The 14,265-nt window shown below is 34.2% G+C and overlaps 1 protein-coding gene across 2 annotated transcripts in view; it reads left to right on the top strand.

Moving 5' to 3' along the window:
• Nucleotides 1-14,265, top strand: part of PRUNE2 (prune homolog 2 with BCH domain) — a 226,761-nt gene that overhangs the window by 199,813 nt on the left and 12,683 nt on the right. The window contains exons 10-14 of one of the 2 annotated variants that reach the window (XM_074280100.1): nt 1,327-1,429; nt 2,101-2,232; nt 2,463-2,549; nt 11,018-11,116; nt 13,835-13,870. In XM_074280100.1, the coding sequence (XP_074136201.1) occupies nt 1,327-1,429; nt 2,101-2,232; nt 2,463-2,549; nt 11,018-11,116; nt 13,835-13,870 (457 nt within the window). The remainder of the gene's footprint in view (nt 1-1,326; nt 1,430-2,100; nt 2,233-2,462; nt 2,550-11,017; nt 11,117-13,834; nt 13,871-14,265) is intronic. The other variant, XM_074280101.1, reaches the window with a different exon arrangement.

Genomic DNA, 14,265 nt, shown 5'->3' with positions numbered 1-14,265 from the left:
ATTGAATTGTCATTTACTTATGAGTGAGCTTTAATTCAGAGATAGGCTAATGATAAAGCTTGGAATTCTTTAACAAAACATATTAAGAAGAAGTGCAATCTGAATCACCTCTATGGTAAATGTCTTACATAGGAGACTTGCGGTTTCCTCTCTTTTAGGATTGATAAATATTGGTCAACATTTAGCACTAAATTCTGAGGGAAAAGTATAAAAGAAGGAGTGCAGATCTTGCTTGCTTTTTAACATTTCTTGTGCTCAGAAGTTAGACCCTTGTCTGGAATTTGTTCTTCTAAATCTTACAAAAGAGCCTTCTTTGGAGTCAGGAAAACCTAGTTTTAGCTCCTGCATCTTAAAGGCACTAGCTTTTATCACTCTTTTTATCACTTGCAAGTTACTCAGTTCCTTCTTGTCCCTGAGCAAATCCTGGTTCTAATACTAGTTAGAAGACCATGGGTAGGTCACCTCTTGGAACCTCAGTTTTTTCAGCTGTCAAATATGGACAATGATGCTTATATACATAGCCTCACAAGAATATATAAACCTTAAAGTATTATGTAATTGTTTAAAAGGGAAGCTTTTTCCCTTACTTTCTGGGGAAAAAAATAGTAGCTGGTTTCTTTCCTTTCTACAATTTTATCCAGCTTTTTTTGTTCCTATTATTTGATAAAAATTTATACTTTCCTTGTCCCACTTATGTGAGACTACATGTATTTATACAGATGTATATTTATAGGAGCAGTAATGAGTTAGAAAGTTAGTCTCCAATCCAAAAAGACCTGCATTCAAGTCCTACTTCTGTCACCTACTGACTGTGTGACCCTTGATCTCTCAGTCTCCCAGATCTCAAATTGGAGAGAAAATGCTGACTTGTATTGGTAGAGGGAATTTTTTCATCCAAAAAAGACAAAACAAAGCAAAAAATATAAAAACAAGCAAGAAGTATGTCTGGTTTCTATTCCCATATGCCAGTAAATGAAATATCTGACTTTATTGACATCCAGATTTCCTCCAGCAACATAAAATCACCATATCTATATCTGTACCTTAGATGCATCATAGTCACTTGAGACTCAGAGATACTAAGTAATTTGCTTGTGGTAAAAGTTGAATCCATTTGACCACAGACAAGTCATAGCCTCATTGATCTTTGGTTTCCTAATCTGTAAAATTGGGATGTTCCCTGTCTTTTGAGGTTATAGAAGTCACATGAAATGGCATCTGTAAAGTGATTCACAAACTTTAAAAAGCCCAGTAGAGTCTATAAAATATTATCTTGTTAAGGGTTTTTTCCCCTCAGTTACAAATGTCTTTTTGTTTGTCCCCCAGGATACTATGGGGACGGTCTAAATGCCATCATTGTGTTTGCTGCCTGTTTTCTGCCAGACAGCAGTCGGGCTGATTACCACTATGTCATGGAAAATCTTTTCCTGTGAGTGATGCTTGTGGACACTGGAACAAAGTGCTTTGAATGAATGTCTGTGAACATGTAATGACAGATGGGGTGCCCTGAATTTGAGGAACTGTTTTTGGGGATACTTTAAAGTCTTGATAAAACATTAAAGAAATCTGTCAAGGTGAACTACTCAGAGATTTTAGGAAAATCTGTGCAGAATGGATTAACATCCTTTGATATTTTTTTTGCCAGAATAAGGAATACCTACAACAAAAATTTTTTTTGGCTTAAGTATAGTTTTTCTTCCTGAAGTAACTTCCTAAGTCACTCACAATAAATCTGGATTTCTCTTTAATTACACTAATTCTATCTTAGGTGCTCTCATTATTTTAATTGTGCATATTTTTGAAAGTCATGCTTATGCCCAAATCTGATCAGTGTGACTACTTTCAAAAAAGTATGATAATAATGATTTATAATTAATGTTTATTTTTTGCTAGATGACATTAGTAAAGTAACTATATATCGTTTTTGTTGTTCTGAAGCTGTTAAGGTCATATGTTAAAAGGCCATTAAATAATATACTGGATAATCAAGCTAGTTGTAAACATGTCCTATATTTATGCTCAACTAAAATGGTAATTGGTATAAGTATGATGGAAGGTTTTCTATAAATTTCTTTTAAAAGACTTTCTTCTAATGATTAGATATGTAATAAGTACTTTGGAGCTGATGGTAGCTGAAGATTATATGATCGTCTACTTGAATGGAGCAACTCCAAGAAGAAAGATGCCTGGACTAGGATGGATGAAAAAATGTTATCAGATGATTGACAGAAGGTATTCAAGAATATTTATTTCCTGTTTGAATCCCTGCTGCTATATCTCTGCTCTTAACTTCTTTATTGAATGTCCTCCCATATGCACACTTTCCTTGTGATTCTAATTGGCTTAAAATCTTTCCTAGATTACATGATATTTTCTATGGAATGCAGTAACTTTTTCCTTTAAAGGAAAAAAAAAGGTAAAGGGAGAGAAGTGATGTTTATTTTTTCTTTCTTTCAAAATAGGTTAAGGAAGAATTTGAAATCATTTATCATCGTTCATCCATCTTGGTTCATTAGAACAATTCTTGCAGTGACACGGCCTTTTATAAGGTAGAGCATTTTTTTATTCCTCTTTATTCAGCCCTAGAATGCATTCCTAGTAAAACCTTAAACAACAGGTCTAGAAATATATAAATGTGCACATACACAAACACATACTCATCCCCCCACATATATACAAACACTCATCATACACACACAAATATATGCATATGTGTAGGTGTATATGGATATACATATACATGCACATGTTTCAAAAAAATCTTTTCTGGAAAGTTCTTTTGCCCTAGTCATAAGTAACTCCTACAGAACTGAGAATAATATAAGAATAATTATTTCCTCCATTTTTCTGATCTGTATCTGATAGCATCTAATACTATTTAGCCCCTAAATCAGGCCATAGAATAAGTTAATTGAATCAATAAACTGACAGTGAATCAAGCTGTCCTGGTAAATATTTAATAACTATCAAGGGAAAATATATATATATTCACAACAAAGTTTTAAGTTTAATCTGCATTAACAACATTTTATCACTTTCTTAAATCTAAATGACCAATAGAACAATAAATCAAACCCTGATTTATAGCATTTCTATCTTCTGAAGTATAAAGCTCACAATAAAATTTGATAATCAGCTCTCTGGAGCTAAAAGGAGCTGGCTCCAGCACACCCCTAACAAACACTAGGTCTTTCTTCACATTTAAAGTTTAAAATAACCAGCAAAATAAAATTACTATATTTCAGAGAACAGAGAATCATGGATGATAAAGAAAAAGTAAAAACCTGAAGATGAAGAAAATTTTGATTTACTGAAGTTATATAGAATTAGAGAAAAGAAACCTATTAAAAAGGATGAAAATATTTATGAGCATAAAGTAATTTAAGATTAAGTTTCTAATAAATGAGTATTTTATAGAACCCTCAGATTTAGAAATAAGCAATCCAACTCATAAAAGGAGAAGTATATTTTTAAAAAGCTTAACTAAGAATTAGGAAAATTTGATTGAGAGACAGGAAATCCCATTTTATGGAGTTCTTGAAAAAATAGGCTTGATAAGCATGCCTGGTATATACCCTTGTTTGGAATCAGTATTCAAATTAGGTAATCTTTTAAAAGCCCTTTCCATCTTCATGATTATATGTCATAAGTTAATGTCCAGAAAATACTCTAAGAAATAACTTCTGAAAGTTATAGTTATCTCTTCTATACCTATTTAAATATTCTGTGACAATCATTGTCTTTAAGTATTGGTTATAATATAAAGAAAAGCAAAACTAGCTCACAGCCTAGTGGGAGAGGCACATGTAAACAACTATGTAAAGATGGATGTATGCAGGATAATTTGGAAATAATCTCAAAGGGAAGGTACTGATACTAAAGAGAACAAGCAAAAACTTGCAGGGATTTAAAGGAAATTTAGGGATTTAAAGGAAACCAAGAAGAGAAACAAGGAGGGAGAGAATTCTGTGAATGTGGGACAATCAGTGAAAAGGCATAGAATTGGAAGGTAGAGGCTTGTTGGAGAATATCAAAGAGCTCAAAGTTACTGGATTATAGAGAATATGAAGGAAAATTAACTGTAAGAAGAATGGAAAAGCCAGAAGGAATCCAATTATGTAGGATTTTAGAAGTCAAACAGATTTTATTTTTGATCTTAAAAACTGGAGCCACTGGAGTTTAGTGAAGAGGAGGGATGTTGAAGTTGGGAAGGGGACCCCAAAAGGTTGGGGATCACAGACTGGTGTCATGAGGTGTCTCAAAAGAATTTGCAGGCTTGAATTCATATCCAAGTCAAGGGACAAAGTTTATGATAATTGAATTAAGCTAAAGTCCAAAGATTTTAGCAAGGAACCTGGAGAAAGGAGACACCTTTATGCAGTTCTTCATGCCTTTGATATGCTACTTTTGTAGCCTAGAGGCAGAACTGAGGAGTGGTTTCAGGAATTTAGTTATCCAGACTTACCAGCAGACCTAGGACTATCCTCAAGCCAGAAGACTTGCACAATAGTGCTCTGAAGTTAGAGGGCCTTTATATTATCACTAATATATCTTCCCTAAAATCTAAGGGAAGAAATATTATTATATTCCTAGGCCAGAGGACATTTATAAACATTGACACAGATTGCCAGGACAATCTCAGGATCACAGATTCCAAAGCCAGAAGATTTAGAATCACTGACAGATTGTTAGGACAGAAGCACCCTAAGGTCAGGGGATCTTAAAATTATTGCTGTTTCCCCTAGAAGCTATATTCCATCAGGGAGACATGATCAGATCTGCATTTTCAGACGATCTCTGATAGCTCAGTATAGGCTGGATTGCAATAGAGACTTGAAGCAAGGAAGACAACCAAAAGGTTATTGAAATAGTGTAGACATGAGGTGATAATGAAGTAAAAATAAAGTCACTATGTGAAGCGATAATATGAAATGGAGATTTGGGAGAGTATAGTGATTAGCAACTTAGAACAACCATGACACAGACATCCATCAGAAGTAACAGAGATTTGCATTTATTACATGAAATAGCTCACAGACTTAATCAATCATGACTAAGCAAGGCAGAGTCAGATGATTAAGCATATTTTTGGGAGAAATGACTTTTAAAGTCTCAGGGAGCCAAGGAACCAGAGAGGAGTTTGGTTATCTGAAGATGTGCTAATTAAGACAGTTTCCCAGTTTGAAGTATTAACTATGGAAAGTCAGTTGAGCTCCAGCTTCACATCATTCTATGCTAACAGGACAATAGGAGAGACCTGATCTGATTATGATTAATAATAGGAACAGGATGGGCTCACTTTTGCAATTCCTGAGAATAAGCTGGTTTAGTACACAAGCTATTTGAAAGTTCCCATCCATAAGATCCTAAACTGGTGGCAGTGTCAGAGGACAGAAAAGGGCATATAGGACTGATAATCAATCATGACTAAGCAAGGCAGAGTCAGATGATTAAGCATATTTTTGGGAGAAATGACTTTTAAAGTCTCAGGGAGCCAAGGAACCAGAGAGGAGTTTGGTTATCTGAAGATCTGCTAATTAAGACAGTTTCCCAGTTTGAAGTATTAACTATGGAAAGTCAGTTGAGCTCCAGCTTCACATCATTCTATGCTAACAGGACAATAGGAGAGACCTGATCTGATTATGATTAATAATAGGAACAGGATTGGCTCACTTTTGCAATTCCTGAGAATAAGCTGGTTTAGTACACAAGCTATTTGAAAGTTCCCATCCATAAGAACCTAAACTGGTGGCAGTGTCAGAGGACAGAAAAGGGCATATAGGACTGATGTTTGAATTGGTGACAAAATCTGATTTCTTGAGTTTTCTCTTTTGATTTTACATGTGGTGTGATGAAAAGAATATTAGATTTTGTGGCAAGAGGATCTGGGTCTGACTTCACACCTTAATAGCTTATGTAACTTTGGTTAATTAACTTGTTTTGGCCTATTTGCTATTCTGTAAAATGACTGGGCAGTATTAAATGATTTTTGGAGTCTCTCCTAGCTCTAAATATATGGGCCTGTGAAGGCCTGATTCTTTTGTGTCCTTGTCCAAAGTTCAGAGCCCTGAAAACTTATCAAGATTTCCCTGCAGGAATTCTTCAAAGCTTTCAGTTCCTCCCACCCACCCATCTCTCCAGTTTACTGCTGTAAATCCCAGAAACAGCAACAGAGATAAAGTGGAGATTTCATCTTTGGTTTTTTGTGAAAAGAAAAAAAAATCTATCATATAAACTTCCCACAGACCACACTTTAGAGTCTGGTAAGAATTAGAAGAGGGAGGGAAACTGAAACAGGATTGTTGTTGAGTTGTTTTCATTTGTGACTCTACCTAATGCCTTTTGGTATTTTCTTGGCAAAGATACTGAGTAGTTTGCCATGTTTTTCTCTGGCTCTTTTTACAGATGAGAAAAATGAGGCAAACAGGGTTAAGGGTGAAAGGGTTAACTACACAGATAGTAAGCATGAGGTCAGAACTGAAATCAGCTAGATGAATCTTCCTCATTTTAGGCCTACCACTCTATCAATTATGGCACTTAGCTCATAGGAACCAACTAAATCTCTGTATAACCCCAAAAAGTTACTGGGGAGAATTGACTTCTATCTTGACCCCTTCCAAATTAAAAACAAATAAAATGAAGCCAAGTGACAGAATGAACAAATCCAACCCTTATGAGACTTCATATCCTCAGAAAAATAGAGAATAGAGACTCCTGATTTCATTTCCTTTTCAAAGAGGGAGACAACTTAGAAAGTGATCACTCAACCCTTGCTCAAAATTAAATTCCAAATCTGCTTTTCTTTTCTAAATCCTCCTGCCTTCAAATGTACTCCAGCTGTTGAAAGAGTGGAAGGAAGAACCACTCTACCCAAAACTTGTTTTTCTTTTCATTTTGAAGAGAATCTGTTATAGCTACCACAGACAAAAGAATATCTAAGAAGTCTTAAAATATATAGTACTAAATAGGTCTTTCTTAAATTAGTTGTCAAATCAAGGAAATGAGGCTTGATTGTCAGAGTGAAGTATCCTATCTGAGAGTCATGGTTCATAGTGGGTTTGAAAGAATTCAAAGAGATTTTCTTATGGTCACAAAAGACTTTATTAATGGGAAAGTTTAATGAACCAAATTCTGAGAGTATCTGGTAATTAGAAAAAGTTTGGGAGAGCTTTATATTTCTGAAACTTAATGAGTCAGTCAGCCAGCATCCTATGTGAGAGCAAGATAAGCCTGGGTGTCTTGTAGCAAAGTATTGTTATTCAAGAAAAGAGACAGGTAAGAAGTCTGCATGTAGCTTTTATAAAAAGACAAATAGATAAGAGGTTTGAATGTTCCACATTCCTTAGGTAGATAAGCAGGTTTGAGTAGATCCTAGACTCTGACCCATTGCCTCCCTCAATCTGTCTTTTGGGGAGAGGAAATTCTGGGGACAAGAGTTGGGGCCCCATAAATGGTGAGTGGTGAGATTTTGAGTAATTTCCTTAATCTCTGAGACTTTTTTTTTAAATCTACAAAATTACACGGTTGAGTAGATTGATTTTGAACTATCATTTCAATCCCAATTTTATAATTCTATAATTCAAATTCTAAAATTCATAAAAATTTAGAATAAATCTATTTGAAGTATAAGAACCAATGTGGTTCCATTCATTCCTGACACCAAAAAATTGTGGTAATAGTACTCATGTTTGAAAATGGAATGAAACTGATACTTTTAGCGAAATCCCATTCTAGCTAATTATCCAATGTCAAAACTAAATAAATTTACTTCAGTATGTATTTCATGAATACATATACAAGAAAATGAAACCCAAAGTTTCATGACAAATTATGATTTACATAAAAATTTCATTTTAGATGTTTTATTTATTACTGAGATTATTACATACAACTAAGTACTTGAGCAAGTGTTGGTGCTGTGGTGTCTGGGACATTCCAGTTCACAGGATCAGTCCCCATAATATAGTATTAATTCAGGTTCAAGTGATTCTCTGGGTTTGTACTCTTAAAGTAGCTATCTATGTGTCTAATTTTCAGTTTGCTAGAGGACAGAGTTTAAAACAGACATTTAATAAAATGACAGTGAGAAAAATAGCTACAAAATATAAGTCTAGGAAACACTTAAAGTCTAAGAAACACTTTTCTACAAATACACAACACATAGATGTAAACACATGGAAGGATTATAGACAACATGTGTGTCCGGGATCAGACATGCAGAGATAACTCTAGCTTCTATCATTTCAGGATCATTAATGTCTTTCAGTGATGTCATTGTTTGATTTTTTTTGCTATTGGTTTCCTAATCTTCAGGGGATACTGCTAGATAATATTTCACTGAATCACTGACTAATACAGCTCTGCTAGATACTGCAAAGGAGGATACTTCTGGACTTTGCTTTATGTGGTGTCTACTTACTATCTTAGTTGAAATACTGAGCTTATAGGCTACCATATTCCTTTATTCTAAAGTCTATAAATATCTATAAAATCTATCTTTTTAAATCATCCTGATTGATAGAAAATAAAGTATAAAGCAATTGAGCATAAGGGAAACAAATTTGCCCTTCCTAGGACACTGTAACAAGCAATATGACATATAGTAGTTCCCCAATTCTCTAGCAGTCTGGGATTGCCTTTTGGATATGAAGCCAAAAAGCTACTTTGGATCCTTATGCAACTTGAAAAGAAAACTAAACAATTCATTTTTAGTTATAGAAAGATATGTGTAATTTAATTCTAATTGCTACACTATTCATTTGAATTTCAGTTCTTCCAACATGGTCATTTGAATTCTGTGAAGGCAGAAAATTAGAAGAGAATATTAATGTAACTCTTTTTATAAAAATGAACTTTAGCAGTTTCTCACCAGAGTAGCACAAAATTAGTTTTTGTTTCTCCCTTCCCCCACAAAGTTAATTAATTGAAAGGATATATTACCCCCCCCCCATTGGCAAGCTGGTCTAAAAGCATAGGTTCTTTATACTTTTTCTGTCATGGACCCCTTCTCAGAATCATGGTTTTAAATTAATAAAATAAAATACATAGCATCACAAAGAAAGTCAATTATATTTAAATATAGTTATAAAAATATTTTTTAATGCAAGTTCATAGATTCCCACATTAAAAACTTCATGTATAGAGAATGCTTATTATGGCAAAGTAAGTGATTAAAAAAAAAAATAGATTTTTTTTTTTTCTTTTTACAAGAAGCAATGAAGGTTAACATTTTTGGTACAAAGGATTTAGAACTCTGCTGAGGAAGAATTCCTTAATCCTACTGGTCTGTACATTTTTACTTGAAGGAGGAATTTTATATCCCTCTATCTTAAGAATAGAATCAAGGAAAGATAGAATGTCAGAGTTGGACAGCACACTAGAGGTAATCTTGTCCAACTGATGAGATTCGGCTCAGGTCAGGGAGTTGTAGGAACCCCCTTCTGGTCGGTGCAGGTCCTTTGTAAATGAATTTACGAACCTGAAAAGTTAAACTGGTAAAAGAAGTATATTATTAAAGATCTAGCAGAGAAAGTTTGTAGCAGAGAAATCCCATCTGAGAGGTGAATAAGGTCTTGTTAAGGAAATAGGTGAGAAAGATAAAGAGGGAGTAATCCTGAAAGAGAATGTTTTTCAGTGGGCAAAGAGTCCCTCACAGGTAGCTATGCCAAGGGAGGTCCCTTGGTCTGGCATGATTCCTGCTTTGAGGTCCTCTGCTGCCAAGGATTGAGCTCATTGGTCCTGTTTTATAATTGAAACATTGGCTAGAAGCTGGGGGCAGCTCTTATTGGGGGCTGGGAGCAGTTTGAGCTGGAATTAGACAGAAATGTTTTAATAGAAGTTTCAATTGAATGAGATTACTGGGCCAGGCCTAGATTTCTGGTAGACTGGGACAGTTTACTGGAGTGGTCCTGAGCTAGTTTTCAACTCAATAGAGGTCTATAGAAATCTCGATCTCCACCTCTGGTTAAGTTAGAGCGATCCTGGACTCAACTAGTCCCACCCAGATAAAAGAATGAAACCACTTTATCTTGATTCCCTGGGGCAGGTCTCTCAGGAAAGAGCTTAGTGTTCCCCCCAAAGTCAGAGAGAAAGAAAGAGAGTTTTGGGGCTCCTCTCATTTAACAGATCAGTCATCTGAAACCTAGAGAGATAAAATGATTTGTCAGAGGTCATACACAAATGCACACTAAGACATGCATCATCATTTTAAATATAGACATAAATAAAATATAAATTTAAATTCACTAATAATTTTTTAAAATGAGAAAGAATGATTTTAAGGCAAAGCATGTCTACTGTTTCTAATTTCTACAAAATTAATTGATCATTAGAAAGAAATGCAATCATAAAGAGCTTCACTTTGAGACCATATCTAATGTTACCTCTTAGCATTCAGATTTTGAAAAGTGATCCAAGATTATAAACTCAAAAGGTATAGTTTTATTTCTCTCTCTTTTTAAATTTTCATTTTGTTTTCATAATTTTCTGAATTTATGATTGAAATGAGAGAATACATTTTCAGTGTATTTGTTTTGGAAAATTTGCTGTTCAGCCATTTTTTCAGTCATGTTTGTGACCCATTTGGATTTTTTTTTTTTTGGCAAAGATACTGGAATGACTTGTCAGTTCTTTCTCCAGTTTGCTTTATAAATGAGGAAACTGAGGCAAACAGGGTTAAAAGACTTGTCTAGAATCACACAAATAGTACCTAAGGCCAGATTTGAATTCAGAAAGATGAGGCTTCTAGACTTCAGGCCTGGTACTCTTTTATCTACCGCATCACTTAATTACTCAAATTTGGAAAATAATTGTAACATTTTCATATTGAATAGGGTGGTAGAGCAGGTAATGTTAGTGAGTATAGGCATGATAAACATACATTTTCTTATCCATATGATATTTGGTCATCTTAAAAGGAATTCAACATAATTTTCAAGATTGGGTTTTTGGAGAGTGACTCATAACCCTTCTTCCCTCTCTCTTTCTCCTCTTTTTTTTTTTTTTTTTTTTTTTACAGTTCAAAATTCAGCAGCAAAATACAATATGTCAGCACCTTATCAGAGCTCAGTGAGCTGATCCCAATGGAATGTGTCCATATCCCAGAAAGTATCATCAAGTAAGTCCTGAATACTTTTAAAAAAATGTGTTAAGAAATAATTGGTTTATGAAAAAGGATTAGGAAATACAAAAAACACATTCTCTTTGGGAATAATAGAGAAAAGGATCTTTTGGATACATATATATGCATTAAAGCTCCTGCTATCTCTATATTATTCTTCATGCTCTATTGTTAATTATTACTTTTTCCTTTAAAATCTTTTCCATATGACATTATGTTAAATGTTTACACTATCAATGAAACTCGTTACTAACTTAATTAACTAGCTTTGGAGAAAGCATAAATTTAAATGTTGTCAATTAAACTATTTCTTTCCTGCAGATACAGTACTAGTATCTTAGCTTAGCCTTCTTGTCTTTACTGTCTGAAGAAATATAACTTATCAGCAGTGCCCCTCAATCCTTAGTAATTATGAAGAATTCTCCTCTTCTTCTTTTTTTTTTTTTCCCTAAAATCCCCTTTCATTTTGTGGCTCCTCTTTGGATGAAAGAATCATTATGTATTTGCTAAATAGCAGATTGTATAATTGGTAAAAATTTCCCTTCAGGGCAGTTCAGAAAGTACTACAGCAGCAGCCAACAAAAAGTAAAACATGGTAAAGGATGGTCATAGTCACAACTGCAAAAAAGAAAGTGAAAGATGTCTAAGCTTGTGGTGCCTGGGACAAGAGACTTTAAAGTGAGATTTAAAGTCATGGACACCATGAGGTAGACCTACCCATATTTGGGCCATCATTGCAAATTTACATCATTGTGTATGTAGTATTGTTTTTTGGTTTTTTTTTTTAATTTCCTGTGTGTCTGCTTATTTGGTTTGTGAATTGGAATGGAGTTGAAAAGGAAAAACAAAAACAAAAACAAAAAAACTAACAAATATACATTATTTTCTTTTCAGGTCTAAAAACCTAAATCAGCCTACCCAAAGGTCCATTCTCTAGAGTAGAATCACCCTTTTTGGTTTATCGTTGTCTTTTTGGACATTATTCTTCTTCTCAAAATAATACTTTAAAGTAAATAAAATACATAGAATTGCAAAGGAAACCAATTAAACTGAAATATAGTTATCAAGTTGTTAGGGTTTTTTAAGTTATTGGACCCAAGTTAATAACTCCTTCCATAGACTTTCATGAAAATGTCTAATTAGAACAACAAGCCACGAAATAGGTTTGTTTAGTCAAATTCAGCCACAGAAGCAATATGCCATCACCTTTATTGGATTTTTGGTAGTACTGACAAATTTCTCTTTGGTCAATTAACTTAGATTATATAAGCTAATAATGAAGCCAACATCATAATTTTGATCATTTTGTCACACAGTCAAAAATTAAGGCCCTTAGGGTTGTCCATTTGCTTTGGAAATTTGTTCTATTAGTTATAAGGAGGACCAGGAGAAAGTTTGACAAGAAAAGGGTAAAACCTACCTTTCTCTAGTATTAAAAAATAATCACCCAAAGCACAAAAATTAAACATTATAGTTAAAAAAAACAAACAAACAACAACCTAGAGCCACAAATGATGGAAAGTATAAATTAAACTTTAATGGCTTTAATGTTTATAGATTACATATGCTTTAATGTTAATGAATTAAACAATCCAATAAAATGAAAGAGCATTAGAGATTGGACAAGAAAACAAAATTCCATGCTCTCTTGCTTAAAAGAAATATACCTACAAAAACAAGCAAAAAATATACATAGAATAAAATGTGATGCTGGAGTAAGATGCTCTTCTGCTAATGAAACAGTGAGATTGTCTTCATATTTGAGAAACAGTCCACAATTCTTTCTTCTAGTTAAATAAACATCAGCCTCTAAAAGTGCTAGGAAAAGTTTTGGGAAACTACTATTATGTGATATCCTAAATTCACCTGTAAGCATTCATCACTGAAAAGGAGTTAAGCCACCTTTTGATAGGAATTTCCATCCCTGTTTATAAGGGGGTCTTTCCTGTTACCCACACCTCTTCTTGTAACCCCTTCAAAATTTCCCTCCCCTCCCATTTTCACAAAACTTTTTATGTCATTTTATCTGTTGTTGTTTTCAGATTATGTGGGGACACAGTTCTTCCCTAAAACTGAGATAACATTATCTATAACTTCTTAAACAAATATTGAACCTGAAGAGACTTCTCATAGCTTCTCAAATTAGAATTGAATGAGGCAGAAAGTTGCTTAATTTTAAGGAAAGCTTATAATTAAATTAAAAACACTTTGATAATTCTTAAGTTTACTATTTCTCTCCAATTTTCTAGAAGACAATTAATATGACAAAAAACTGCATGGCATAGTAAATAGAGGAAGGATTTTTTTAAAAAAGTGTATTCCTGGATCTTTGCATGGTCCTTGGCACATAGTAGGTAATTAATAAATGTTTACTGGATTGGAAGATGGGTTCAAGTCCTATCCCTGACATATGCTGGCGCTGGGATCCTGGGCAAATCACATAATGCCTCAATGATCTCTTTGGGATTCTAAGGTGCAAATAAGCTGTTTGTTTCAGTGGAGAGTCCAAAGGTGATGCAGCAGATTTTGAACTGAAAACATCCCCAGGAAATTATAGGTCCAGGTAATCCTGTTTCCCAAAAAATTAATAAGCAAATTTAGACATTTCCCCACATTTTGACAAGATAACCTGCTCTTTGAAGATATATTTGTACTTGTCATCTTTTTCATCTGTGTGCTTGTTATCCTCATTGCATTCGTTTTTTATCTTGTAAGGTACGATGAAGAGAAATCTTATAAGAGAAGTGTGAGGTAAAATGCTTTCTTCTGCTGTTAATGCTGTTTCCTCTCCATGTTTGTGAACAAACCAGTCTTTCACTTGTAGGTGACCTCAACAAGCTGCCACTGAAAGGAAACTGTCTCTATGTCCTGTTATGTGTTATTTCCCATCTCCCTTTCAAAGCTGTTGAGGTCCACCTTCTTTGCAGCTGAAACCTACTAATCGAGACACATCCTTGAACTGACCCAGGCTGCCAGCTAACATCCTGAGTGCCAGATAGAGCAAGTGAATGCTACTTTTTAGCTTTATACAATATGCATGTTTCAATCCCCTGTTACTTTTCTTTTTTTATCTACCTTCAGATTAAGGAATTTGCAAATAAAATTACTTAGCAATTGAGTGGGCAGAAATGATATCATATTTAATT

This window comes from Sminthopsis crassicaudata, chromosome 1 (genome assembly GCF_048593235.1).
Source record: "Sminthopsis crassicaudata isolate SCR6 chromosome 1, ASM4859323v1, whole genome shotgun sequence".
Lineage (NCBI taxonomy): Eukaryota > Metazoa > Chordata > Mammalia > Dasyuromorphia > Dasyuridae > Sminthopsis > Sminthopsis crassicaudata.
This window is presented reverse-complemented; position numbering and strand designations above follow the sequence as displayed.